The sequence below is a fragment of the Polypterus senegalus genome, chromosome 8, assembly GCF_016835505.1.
Source record: "Polypterus senegalus isolate Bchr_013 chromosome 8, ASM1683550v1, whole genome shotgun sequence".
NCBI lineage: Eukaryota > Metazoa > Chordata > Cladistia > Polypteriformes > Polypteridae > Polypterus > Polypterus senegalus.
In genome coordinates, this window is record NC_053161.1 from 114,314,369 (window position 1) to 114,329,370 (window position 15,002).

General features: G+C 38.2%; 1 protein-coding gene across 1 annotated transcript in view; it reads left to right on the top strand.

The window, feature by feature from the left end:
- LOC120534231 (NADH-cytochrome b5 reductase 3-like) overlaps window positions 1-15,002 on the top strand; it is a 50,637-nt gene that overhangs the window by 15,079 nt on the left and 20,556 nt on the right. The window contains exons 3-4 of the mRNA XM_039761643.1: window positions 721-793; window positions 3,079-3,185. Of these exons, the coding sequence (XP_039617577.1) occupies window positions 721-793; window positions 3,079-3,185 (180 nt within the window). The remainder of the gene's footprint in view (window positions 1-720; window positions 794-3,078; window positions 3,186-15,002) is intronic.

Below are 15,002 nucleotides of genomic sequence, written 5' to 3' on the forward strand. Positions count from 1 at the left end.
CCTAAAACATATACTGTATAATTTTCAGTCTGTCACTTTTATATTAAGGTTTTTATTAAATCAAACCGTGCATGATGAACACACAAATGGGGGGAAAAAAGCTAGATGGAGAACTGCTAACTGCTTTGACATTTACATCCTATTGTTAATAAGGAGCCATTCCAACACTGAATGCAGCCTTTTAAGATTGAAGTAAACAATGGTGGGGAACCTTAACAAGTGAGACCACGAAAATGAAGTACGGTATCAAAATGACACTTAAGCAATAAGTGCTTCATCAGCAATAGTTGACTTCTCATTAAGAAACTGGGTTGGAACAAAAACCTGCAGCCACAGCAGCTCTCCAGGACCAACATTGCCCACCCCTGTCATAGTGGTTATAAATCTGTACTAGGTGAGAGGTTTATTAAAACTTGATTAGATGAATTAGATGTACTATTGTTGAAATAAAACAAATATGCACACCCTTTGTTACTAGACACCTGGTACAATACGTTGATAGAAAATGAAGCACAAGCATTTTAGATTGTATCTTCTAAATGTAGCAACTGACGAAATGTTAAAACGAACTGACATTGAGAGTTTAAATTATGTATGAATATTGCAGATATTAAAATAAAGTTGAATGAAGCCAGGTCAAAACTGTTTAACTTTAAATGGTTTTGGTAAATATTTTGTGTGACATTTAAGTTTTTATAATGTATTTTATTTCATTTTCAGATTGTAAGTCATGACACTCGCAAGTTTAGGTTTGCTCTTGAAAACAAAGATCACATTTTGGGGCTTCCTATTGGTAAGATATAAATTCTTTAAAACCCATGAAGTTTATGTATATTTGAATCACATTGTATTTGTTTGTATACACAATGATATTCTGTTATTCAGAATAAGTATTCTTTATTAATTATATAACCTCTTACAAGTGCCTCTTTAAGATGAGTATTTTATGAACTGGTCAACATAATTAATAACAATAAAAATAAAAGTGTTTATATATAAACATGCACATTTATTAAATTGTTTTTAATGTGAGGGTTTTGTGAACAGTATAATTAATATGTTTTAACATAATCATCAAGCAAAACTTTTAAACTGTGCACATTGAGTTGCAACAGGGTTCAAGATGGAGACATTTGTATGACACTGCATTCATTCACAGGTGTAGTTATATACTATATATACAGTAATCCCTCGCTATATCGCACTTTCGCGGCTTCACTCTATCACGGATTTTAAATGTAAGCATATGTAAATATATATCACGGATTTTTCGCTGGTTCGTGGATTTCTGCGGACAATGGGTCTTTTAATTTATGGTACATGCTTCCTCAGTTTGTTTGCCCAGTTGATTGCATACAAGCTTAGAAGCTACCCAAACAGAGCATGTATTACATTTTAAATAAAACTCCTCAATGCTATAAGATATGCTTTCCGCGCGGTGCTTGATTGTTTGCTTGTCTCTGCCTCTATTTCACCCTCTCTGACATTCTCTGCGCCTGACGGAGGGGGTGTGAGCAGAGGTGCTGTTTGCACAGAAGCTGTTTGCCTAGTGGATACGGACGCTCCTCTAAGAAATGCCGCTTTATTGAGATGGTTCCGCATACTTAAAAGCACACTTATTGATTTTTTGCTTGTTTTGATTTGTTTACACACACATACAGTATATACATACTGTATATGCTTTTCTTTTGAGCTATATATATATATATATATATATATATATATATATATATATATACATGCTCATCCTGTTCTTCCTTGCCCAAAGGAGCAGATACTGGTCCTGCTGATGGGTTATGGGCCTTCTATGGCCCTCTCCAGCTCTCCTAGAGTAACTGCTTGTCTCCTAGAATCTCCTCCATGCCCTTGAGACTGTGCAGGGAGACACAGCAAACCTTCTGGCAATGACACGTATTGATGTGCCATCCTGGAGAAGTTGGACTACCTGTGCAACCTCTGTAGGGTCCAGGTATCGCCTCATGCTACCAGTAGTGACACTGACTGTAGCCAAATGCAAAACTAGTGAAGAAACAGTCAGAAAAGATGAGGAGGGAAAAATGTCAGTGGCCTCCACCTGTTAAACCATTCCTGTTTTGGGGGTCATCTCATTGTTGCCCCTCTAGTGCATCTGTTGTTAATTTCATTAACACCACAGCAGCTGAAACGGATTAACAACCCCCTCTGCTACTTAACTGACCAGATTAATATCCCATAAGTTTCATTGACTTTATGCTATACTCTGATTAAAAAGTGTACCTTTAATTCTTTTAAGCAGTACATATACATATATATGTATGTGTGTATATATATATATATGTATATGTGTGTATATATATAACTTCCAATAAGATCATGTATCATTGCATTACTTTTCCATTCCAGGATTTTTTTTATATATAGACAGAAATCTATATAAAAAATCATATACTAAGAGCAGCCTGTTGAGAGCTTAAAAATAGGGATACTATGGTAGGTTTGCTGTGCATAACACCCTTTATTTTATGAAAGAATGCACTCGTATACCAAAATAATGCTATGAACACCAGAAGTTGTCCACTGGAAAGAAGTCATTTAGTCAAAGAATTGTTTATTGTTCTTTAATTTGTACTATACAAATGGATAAACATAAGGCCAGAATGCATGACTCCTGTAATGTGTTATTTCAGTGCTCTCATCCACATGGAAGGAGTCATACATAGTTGTTAAGTTGAGATTGAAGAGTTTAACAGTATAAACTGTACTGGATTACCATGGCTATCACAATCAACAGACGTACACCAGATATAATACATGAGATTTATTCTGCCACCATCATCAAAATATGACAAAATGTAACAAAATTATCATGCTTCCCTACATGTTATTTTTCTGTTTTAACAGCTGCATTTATGTTTGGTATGCAGATTTACAAATTATATAACATAGAAGCCTTTTTGGAATAGTTTTAATGTGCGTAGCAAAAATGTCATTTATGGGGTTGTACTGTAGCAAAATTGCATATTTTAAACTGTACATAAACTTTTACATATTGCACTTCTTTAGTATTAATAATAACTTGTTTCATTTCACTTTTTTTAGGACAGCACATTTATCTGTCAGCAAGGATAAATGGAGAGCTTGTTGTAAGACCTTACACTCCAGTTTCAAGTGATGATGATAAAGGATACGTGGACTTGGTTATAAAGGTTTTAATTTTACAAAATTTTATATACAGTACTGTTTTTAATACTTAAAGAGAAATTTTATAATTTAACTTTTTATCCATCCATCCATCCTCTTCTGCTTCTCTGAGGTCGGGTCACGGGGTCAGCAGCTTGAGCAGAGAGGCCCTAATTTAACTTTTTAATGGAATTGAACTCCAAACATGCACTCATAGATGTAAAGTTTATTTTTCTTCATATTTTTTCCTATTGTTTCATGCTTTTTTCTTCTTATTCTGGCTGTCTTCCTTTGCTGGCATTATACAGCTTTCTAAAGCCACCTCACTGGTGTGCATGTAGATATAATGGCAGAAAAGTTTGTATGATTACCTCTGTCTGTTTTAAAGTTGCTGATTCCTGGTAAAAAAAAACTGAAGATCTCTGCCATTCAGTTATTTAATTAGCAAATATGATGCTTAATTTCTGGATACGCTAGCTGGACTGCTGCCACTCTGATCATGATTTAATGTCTGTTTTCTGTAAATCCTGAAGGAAACTACATGTGTGGAGTTGTTGTTGTTGTGTTTTGTTTTTTTTTCTCTCTCTGGTTTTTGGGTTAATTTTATGATGAAACTTTCTTTGGTTTCAAACTTCTACTTTGACCTGTAGTACTAGGGTGTTGTACCGTGTTAGCCATTATGAATGTAGAGAAAAGCCAAGCAAAATGACAGCTTTTATTGGCTAACTAAAAAGATTACAATATGCAAGCTTTCGAGGCAACTCAGGCCTCTTCTTCTGGCAAGATGTAATACAGAAACTGGAGTTCCCTGTGTTTATATACACATAGTAGGAGAAGAAACAACATTGGTAAATCTTTAAATGAAAAATCTTCAATGTAAAAAATTAATAGATTCATTCAGGTTATGATTAATTTAACAAGAGAGAGAAGAACAATGTATGGTCAAGATCTTTGGATAACTGTCCAACAAAGTCCTTTGAAGTTTGTGAGTTTTTCAAAACAATATGGGTCTGTAGACCGGTTATCTATGTCAGTCTGAGAGATGCAAACAGTCCTCATACCTGGCTATAAAACTCTTGTCTCTATTCAAGCCATGTTGTAATATATTAAATTTCAGCATCAGTTTAACTTACCACTCTTTTTTCTCTTTTGCTGTGTTTTGAAGTTGCCCATAACCACTGTGACTTTAAAGTCCCCCTCACAGTGTCCATTGCTGTTGAAGTGGGCTGCTACAGGAACATCTGTGTTGCAACATTTAATGTGGAACCTGTGCAAATTAATTCACTGGCGGAGTGTTTGTCCAGTTTCTTCCACATAGAGTACAGTGTCAGGACATTTCATGCAGAGAATTAGGTAGACCACATTAGATGATCTGCAGGAAAATGATCCCTTTATGTGATGTTCAAGTAGGCAGTGTGGTGTAACTAAATGTGGACACATGGTTGCAGGCATGACAACTTTTAAAGTATTAGTAAAGAATTGCACAATTACACTTCATATGTCTCCTGTCAGGGAAATGCCCTTGTCGCCATAATGTGACTTCAAATAGTCACCCAGTTTTTTATGTTGATTCTAACACACTTGTAGTTGCCACCGTTTTGTTCTTTTACTTTCAGGTGAAACTTTTCTTATGCCTGAAAGCTGGTGAAGGTCCAGATTACCTTAAATTAAAATTTGATCCTGCTTACTATAAATTGTAGAACAAAAAATATTTAGAGCTTTGGGATGTCTAGTCAAATTCCAGATGAAAACCTCATTGAACTTCTGTAGCGGGACACAAATTAGTTCAGTTTGAAAACACAGAGATGTTAGTTGAAGTTTTCTCAAGTAGAGATTTTCCAAGAAATCCCTTTGATAAAAGCCCTATTTGGGCAGAATTAGTTTTTCACCAGGTGGTAAGGTAAAGAAATTATTAGCAGATGACATCTGTAATTCTAGTACTGTCCAAATCGCTCATGTCAGTAACTTTTTATGGAGCAAAAGATTACAGGGCCTTTTATCGTCTATAAGAAGTCTTTAAAAACCCTGTGTTCAACTAGTCCTGTGTGAATCCATATCAGTAAAGCTCCTTAATTTGTGTGATTTGGACGAGTCTAAAATTACAAAGGTTCTCTGCGGATAATTACTTTCTCACCTTTTTGTGTAATACTGATCTCCTCTGAAAACCACTAAAGACTACATGGAATATATGCTTGCAGTTTCTGCTGCTAAAGTTGGAGTATCCAATTGATGTGACATGGAGCATTACCTAAGACAAACTAGAAGAGATCATTCAACTAGCTTATTTGGTTATCTTATAGCTAAGATGTCCCAGTGTCTCATCCAGATACTTCTTAAACCACTTCAACTACAGCAGTTCGTTCCAAATTCCGCAGCGCTTTGTATGAAGAAGTCCTACTTAGATTTTATTAGGCAATAACTAACTATATTTCAATAGCAGAAATATCATACCTAATGTCCATCCATTATCCAACCTGCTATATCTAAATTACAGGGTCACGGGGGTCTGCTGGAGCCAATCCCAGCCATCACAGGGTGCAAGGCAGGAAACAAACCCGTCTTTCATTACTTACATAGTCAGTGTTGTAACTGAATATCACTGGGCCCATGCAGTGGGCATCATTGCCTCAGATTACATTATCTATACTAATAAAAGGCAAAGCCCTCACTCACTCACTCACTCACTCATCACTAATTCTCCAAGTTCCCGTGTAGGTAGAAGGCTGAAATTTGGCAGGCTCATTCCTTACAGCTTCCTTACAAAAGTTGGGCAGGTTTCATTTTGAAATTCTACGCGTAATGGCCATAACTGGAAGCTGTTTTTCTCCATTTACTGTAATGGAGTTGAGCTCGAAAGCTGTGGGGGGGTGGAGTTTTGTGTGACATCATCACGCCTCCCACGTAATCATGTGAACTGACTGTCAACGCAGTACGTAGAAAACCATGAAGAGCTCCGAAAAGCGCTGAAGAAAACATGCACTATATAATTGAGAAGGCAGAGAAACAATAAGAAGCGAGTGAGTGACATATACAACCATAATAATGAGTGCTGTTACTTCGGGAAAACAAAGCACGGTGTAAATCTAAAGTTTAAATTAAGTTCATTGACAGGCTGCTGCTGGTGTTTGTCATGCCCACGGGTAATGCGGGATAAAAGTTTAATGAGAGGACACAGGATATAAATGAGAGATTTGATCACTTTGTAACTAAGTTAAAATTGCAGGTGAGGGGCTGTGCTTATGCAAATTCCGAGAGACTGTGTTTGTGGGGGATTGACAGTTAAATGGTGGGGGAGTCACGTCATCATCTCCCCTCCCACTCACCTCATTTCGCTCTGAGCTGAGCTCCGCAGCTAACGCAGTGTAATACGGAAGCGAGTTTGTGACGCTGCCACCAAATACTCACAGAAAAATCCACAAGTTAGTACACACGCTGCCTCTACAGTTTCTCCACACTGAATCCTCCAGGCACTACTTACAAAAGGTTACATTGACAATCGTGTTGTTATTTTTAAAATGTTTCCTTTTCTAAGCACAAGCACAGCTGAGAAGCTTCGATGCATGTGCTCCATAACAATCACACATTTAATCACACTTTGCATTACAAACAAAGGGGAACTTCTGTCAATGCATGATTTCCTGGTACACCGATTACATTGATCAGCGCTTCCCGATTCATTTTACCCTTGCACCCCCTTGGTTTGAGAAGTATGAAAAAATATGAGGTTAACACAGAAAAACAGATCACCAATTGAAGCTTTATGAATAATCGATTCGCCATCAATAATTGTTTTGGTAAAGTCATACTCAGTGTATTCATTAGATGAACGGTTATGTAAGAGCGAGGGGAGGGTGACTTATTGAGGCATGCAGGCAAAACCACAATAGCATGCGGGCTCGATGTACTGTAGTGCGCATCAACTCGATCTGAATTGCGCAATCACATTCGAAAAAATATATCTTTTCAAGTTCTATTTAGTCCATATGTGTCAAACTCAAGGCCCTCGGGCCACATCCGGCCCGGCGTGTAATTATATCCGGCCTGCAAGATCATTTTATATATTATTGTTATTCATGGCCCGGGGATATGAAGCGCTGGTAACACAATAAACTACAGATCCCATAATGCAGCGCTTCAGCTGCTTTGTCGAACACTTACTGCGTTCATCAAGTCTAGCTTATGATGCTGCAAGTTATTGCAAAGCTAGCCCACATGATGCCGAAGAGAAAAGTTGATTCTGAAAATAGAGCCTTTAAAAACCGATGGGAGGCTGTGTATATGTTTACTGACATTGCCGGTAAACCCGTGTGTCTCATTTGTGGCGCTAATGTGGCTGTAATTACAGAATTTAATCTAAGACGGCACTATGAGACAAAACATTAGGATAACCTGAAAGACCTGAATGCAATGCAGAAGATACAGAAAGCAGAAGAGTTAAAGAAGAATCTGACACTTTGGCAGACGTTTTTACCCGTGCAAAATCACAAAGTGATTTCAAGTGAAGCTGCTTTTATGGGAGACACAAATGCACCAGTGCAACTTGCCCCACTTTCCCTGTTGCCAAGTAATGTTGAACCAAGTCGGCACAACGGTGTTCCCAAATACGCATTTTGCTGATAAACTGAGCGCACTGCGCACTGAGTTCGCACGGCGGTTTGGTGACTTAGAAGAACAAAAAAAGAATTTCGAAAGAATTTCGAGTTGTTTCGCAACCCATTTGCCGTCGATGTGGAAACTGCACCTGTGCAGATTCAGATGGAGGTGATTGAGCTGCAGTGTAATGGCACACTGAAGGCAAAGTACGATACTGCAGGTCCCGCACAGTTTATTCACTCCATTCCCACAGAAATGCTCCAGCTCCGTCTACATGCGGCTCAAACCTTGTGCATGTTTGGTAGCACATATCTGTGTGAGAAGCTCTGCTCAGTGGTGAAGACTAACTAAACAGCATGTTCATATTTGAATTTGTATAATTTTGACAGGATATATTTTTATGGAGAGCAAAATCTTTTGGGATATTTAAAATTTAAGTTTATTTTTTATATAAAATTACATAAGAGTAAAGAAATTTGAATGGTTCTTTTAACGTTTTACTTTATTTCTAACTTGTATAATTTAGACAGGATATATTTTTATGGAGAGCAAAATATAAGTTATTTAAGGTTTGAGTTGATTTATTCTGGAATAATATTCCTGCCTGTTTTTATTCATATTTATGTTCAAAAAAGTTTTAAAAGTTTAGTTTTAGTGTGTTCAATAAATGTTTATCCTGTTCGACCCGCGACCTAAAGTGTGTTTTGGATTTTGGACCCCTGTGCAATTGAGTTTGATACCCCTGATTTAGTCGACACAAATATCTTTGGTTGGAATGTAAGGCGAATTTACTCTTTACATTTGTATGGTGAAGAAAAATTTATGCACTGATGCCTACATTTAACTTACATTCCTACCAAAGATATTTCTATCGACTAAATAAAAATTCCTTCTATTTAAAATTTAAATAGAACTTGAACAGATATGATAGTTCATAATATCCACACAGACTTGCACATAAGAGCGGGAGTCATCCGTTTTAACAAACCGCGTATTGCACTGATACGAAATAGCCTGCCCATTTAATTATTTAGGAATGGATAAATAAATTAAGATTTTGTACAAATAATGTTTTTCATTTTTCTTCCTTGATGGATTCTGCCACCCCCAGCAACAGTTGCTCGCACCCCAAAGAGAGAGAGTGTGTGTGTGTGTGTGTATATATATATATATATATATATATATATATATAATATACTAGCAGAATACCCGCGCTTCGCAGCAGAGAAAATTGTAAAAAATAACGTAACTTGATTGTTAATGTAATTGTTTTGTCATTGATATGAGTGTTGTTGTCATTTACTGTATGTATATATATAATATACAGTGGAACCTCAGTTTGCGAGCATAATTCGTTCCGGAAACATGCTTGCAATCCAAAACACTCACTCGTATATCAAAGCGAATTTCCCCATAAGAAATAATGGAAACTCAGATGATTCGTTCCACAACCCAAAACTATTCATATAAAAATGATTAATACAAAATATAAAGTAAAATACATAATACAGATTAACCTGCACTTTACCTTTAAAAAGAATCATGGCTGGGGTGAGTTTCTAAACTCATGTGGGATTCCACCCAACAGGACGACGCGCGGAAGAGTGTCCCAAAGCAATCGCAGTCTCCCAGCGCTGTAGCAGTTCGCCGTATAAGCGCATCCAAAAAGATCGCAGACATGGTATAAGCGCCTGTTGTCAATGGGTCATACAAGGAACATTATAAAGATCCCGCTGCAATAAATGACAGCGATGTTGCTGTTTCAAGCTGAATAAAGCTGATGTTGTTAAAGTACTGAGACTCAGCTTTGTGTTTTGGGGAGCAAGATGGGGACTCGCACTTCACAGTGCACACACACGAGCGAGATAAAGAGAGAGAGAGAGAGACGTGCTGGTCGAGCAAGCAAGCAAGATAAGGAGAGAGAGAGAGACGCTGGGCAAGCGAGCGAGATAAGGAGAGAGAGAGAAGAACCATCAGCCCAGTTGTGATCACATGACACTCAGCAAAAAAAAAGTGTATCCATACTGCTCGTATTGCAAGACATCGCTCGTTTATCAAGTCAAAATTTATTAAAAATTTTTGCTCGTCTTGCAAAACACTTGTAAAGCGAGGTTCCACTGTATATATAGCAATATATACAATATATTGCTATATATATAGCAAAATACCCGCGCTTGGCAGCGGAGAAGTAAAAAGAAAAGGAAACAATTTAATAATAACGCAACATGATTGACAATGCAATTGTTTTGTCATTGTCATGAGTGTTGCTGGTATATATATATATATATATATATATATATATATATATATAGCCCTGACTCACTCACTCATCACTAATTCTCCAACTTCCCGTGTAGGTAGAAGGCTGAAATTTGGCAGGCTCATTCCTTACAGCTAACTTACAAAAGTTTCATTTTGAAATTCTACGCGTAACGGTCGACAATGTTCGCCATGTTGAACTTTCTTATTTATGGCGCCATCTTCACGAAATTTGTTGGGCGGCTTCCCTGCACTAACCGAAACCAATGTACGTACTTATTTCGGTGGTATGATGCCACTGTCGGCCGCCATATTGAACTTTTCAACGGTCTTTGTTACTTATGGGCCGCTCTTCAAGAAATTTGGTACGTGGGTTCCCAACGCTAACTGAATCCTACTTACGTACATATATACGTCCATAGCCTACAGCTCGGTCACCGTGTGAGGCGGCGTTGGGTCCCCCAACCCAACGCCTCCTACGTTGTTGGCTGCCTGCCTATATAAGGCTGTCCATCGCTCTAGTCTCTACATTCCCTTCCTTGCTTCACCATGGAATTCACGTCTCCCTGCTGATAACTACAGCCTTTTTATTTAATCCATGGCTTCTCCGCTGTTTTATTGTTCATTTATTACGATTATAGTTATTGTGTAGGTATTTTAGACTTACTTTACATTGTTCAGGTACCCATTTCCTTTATCATTCCAACCGTACCCCCATTAACATGTCTATCGAGGTGATCACCATCGATCAAAGAACTGTCACTAACTGAGTGGTTTCCATGTCCGGAGATGGCACCTACCTTTTCCATTCTGTTTGTTACATATTGCACGGCCATATCAAGCTCACTCTTGATATCCGGAGGAACATTGTGTCTTATGTATTGAATGACTGGGACAGGTTCAAGGTGTGGACTGATGACGGTACAGGAGATAATTATACTACACAGGAGCACTATAAGAGTGAAATGCTTAAGCCCTTCATCTATGGATCTGCATGTGAGTTGATGGCTGCCGCTGAATTTTTTGGTTGTCGCTTTCAAGTGTACCGTAATGGCCAAATATTTTACACCTTTGGACAATCGCCAATGCCTCTTAAACATTTTAGATTCACAGGTGACGATGTCAGTAGTGGACACTTTGATGTTTATGAATGTTTAAACTCTTAAAAGCTGGATGTGAAGTTATCAATGAAACCGGTTGTATACTTATAACGCTTGACAGATGCTGAATGTCTCTTCAACACGTCCTACAAATACTGTCGTAATTGAAACAAACCATGAAACTCAAACCGATTATGACAGCAGCAATCCAAGCTGTGAGATTTGAAACAAGATTACTGTTCACATGGCCAACTGAACGTTGCATGCTCAAGAGTAAGCTCAGCACACAGCTTGGTCATATTACAACCGGAGGGCGAAACTCACAATGTGGTATACAAAGAGATCCTTAACAAATAATTATTGGTATATTTTCCCTCAGTTTAAAAAGGTTTAATTTTCTTCTTAATAAAAAGTTTAAGGCAGTACTTCACCGCTGCGAAGCGCAGGTATTTTGCTAGTGAATCTATATAGCATCTTGGTGGACTTTATTCATTTGGCGGTTCTTTTATCGGGAACATGTTGTAAATCTTTTGTACCAGCCAATGTCTCCGTAAGGGAATAAGAGTGGGTAAACCATAGGATCGGAATTCATATTGAGTGTGGAAATTTGCTTACAGGAGTTGCCTATGGGATAGATGCAAATTGATTTCATGTATGTGTTTGTATGATTTAGCAAAGGGATTGATGGTTATGAACATGGAATCTAGCTGGAGAAGTACATTTTCGCCTAATACAGAGTTTGCTTTATTTTGTAAGCGTACTTCAGTAGCTTGTCGAGAAATGCCGTGTCGGCTGCGTGGGGGCGCTACCGGTTTTGAAGTGGAGCCACTGGCAGCTTGGGGAAGGGTTTGGAAGTGGACGAAAAGGAATCGAGAAATGCTGTGATGGCTGCGTGGAGGCGGGACCGGTTTTGCAGTGGAAACGGGGCGAACCAGAAGAGAAATATATATAAGAGAGAATCATTTGACATACATCAAAATATGTAAACCCTCTTTACTATATTTTATATGAAGATTAGAGAAAGAAATTAGTTTAGTTTAATATAGCAACATTTAGCCTGTTTGCACTTTACAGTTATTTTTATCATTTAAACATTTTATTTAACAGAATGTTATACTCTTACACTTGCACAACTAATCAGCATGCAAGGAAATAATTCCAATAATTACTGTACAATAATCTATGATTGGTAAGCAAATATTCGCCACCCCTTGGTCAGATTATATCTAATTTCTCTGCCCAAACTTGCTGTTAAACTGTTTGTTACAGCTTGTATATAAATATGCTGTGTGTTTCATCCATTGGTCACAGGGTGTTTGCTGAATTTGGAGAAAAAGAACATCTATAGTTTTGAAGTTACATCTCTTTTATGCTTATAATACTTCATTGAAATTCAGATCTTCTTAATTGTTAACTGACCATGCTACAGGCTGTCCTTCTGCCTTCAGATAAACTTTAGCAGGTTCAATAGGTCAGCTTTATTTAAGACAGCATGTGTTGCTAGGCTTCATCAATGATATTCCAGGCTCACTGCCTAAATACAGGATGCATTACAAATACCAATTAAGTTATTCTTATGATCACTTTTGATTTTACTTGCTATAGCATTTTTTTAGATATTCACATGTATTACTAGTACAATTAAATTTGGTTATGATCCCCTATTACTATATTATTATGTGGGGGTCCCTCACCTTTAGGGTTTGCTTCACATTATTGATTAATCAGCTGACAGACAGAGAAACATAGATTTTGTAATAGACACATACTTACAAATAATGACATATAAGAGCATCTGCCACCCCAGACTCCGAATAACAGTAATTAATCTTCTTTTATTTTTCTTTACTAGATTTTATCCCACCTCGTGCCCAAGCAGTTTACTTGGCTAAAGCAGAAGTTCTTAAGATATATTCAGTACACTGAAGAAAGCACCTTTTCACAAATGATAGCCTTCACTCTTTGCACTCATTTCTACACAATTAGCAATTGCTTCATTGTTTCAGATATCATCACATGTTCTCATACTCACTCTTTTACAATTGCACTTCATTCACAGAGATCTCTATCACACGTGCTATAAACTCACTCAAGGTTGTGCTTTTATATACTGTGTATATATATATATATATATATATATATATATATACACTGCTCACAAAAATTAAAGGAACACTTTAAAGAAACACATTAGATACATCAGATCTCAATATGAAGTTGGATATCTATACAAATAACGACAGGGCAATGTCTTAGGAACAAAAGGATGCCAAGTCTTTTAATGGAAATAAAAGTTTTCTGCCTACAGAGGGCTCAATTGTGTAGACACCCTAAAATCAGAGTGAAATGAAAATGTGGCAGGCTAGTCAAATTTTTCAAAAACTTAATTTCTGCTACTCAAAATGCTTTTCAGTATCTTGTGTGGCCCCCACGAGCTTGTATGCATGCTTGACAACGCCGGGCATGCTCCTAATGAGGCGACGGATGGTGTCTTGTGGCATTTCCTCCCAGATCTGTACGAGGGCATTCCTGAGCTGTTGTACAGTCTGAGGAGCAACCTGGCGCCTAATGGACCGAAACATAACGTCCCACAGATGTTCTATTGGGTTTAAGTCAGGGGATCGTGAAGGCCATTCAATTGTTTCAATTCCTTCATCCTCCAGGTACTGCCTGCATACTCTTGCCACATGAGGCCGGGCATTGTCATGCATTAGGAGGAAACCAGGACCTACTGCACCAGCGTAGGGTCTGACAATGGGTCCAAGGATTTCATCCTGATACCTAATGGCAGTTAAGATGCCATTTTCTAGCCTGTAGAGGTCTGTGAGTCGCTCCATGGATATGCCTCCAAGATCATCACTGACCCACCACCAAACCAGTCATGCTAAACGATGTTAGAGGCAGCATAATATTCTCCACGGCTTCTCCTGACCCTTTCACATCTTTCACATATACTCAGGGTGAACTTGCTCTCATCTGTGAAAAGCACAGGACGCCAGTGGCGGACCTGCCAATTCTGGTATTCTATGGCAAATGCCAATTGAGCTCCATGGTGCTGTGCAGTGAGCACAGGGCGCAGTAGACATTTGGGCCCTTAGGCAACCCTCATGAAGTCTGTTTCTGATTGTTTGGTCAGAGACATTCACACCAGTGGCCTGCTGAAGGTCTTTTTGTAGGGCTCTGGCAGTGCTCACCCTGTTCCTCCTTGCCCAAAGGAGCAGATACTGGTCCTGCTGATGGGTTATGGACCTTCTTTGGCCCTCTCCAGCTCTCCTAGAGTAACTGCTTGTCTCCTAGAATCTCCTCCATGCCCTTGAGACTGTGCAGGGAGACACAGCAAACCTTTTGGCAATGACACGTATTGATGTGCCATCCTGGAGAAGTTGGACTACCTGTGCAACCTCTGTAGGGTCCAGGTATCGCCTTATGCTACCAGTAGTGACACTGACTGTAGCCAAATGCAAAACTAGTGAAGAAACAGTCAGAAAAGATGAGGAGGGGAAAATGTCCGTGGCCTCCACCTGTTAAACCATTCCTGTTTTGGGGGTCATCTCATTGTTGCCCCTCTAGTGCATCTGTTGTTAATTTCATTAACACCACAGCAGCTGAAACTGATTAACAACCCCCTCTGCTACTTAACTGACCAGATTAATATCCCATAAATTTCATTGACTTTATGCTATACTCTGATTAAAAAGTGTTCCTTTAATTCTTTTGAGCATTGTATGTATATATGTATGTATATATATATATATGTATGTATATATATATATGTATGTATATATATATGCCAGCAACACTCATGACAATGACAAAACAATTCCATTGTCAATCATGTTACGTTATTATTAAAATGTTTCCTTTTCTTTTTACTTCTCCGCTGCCAAACGC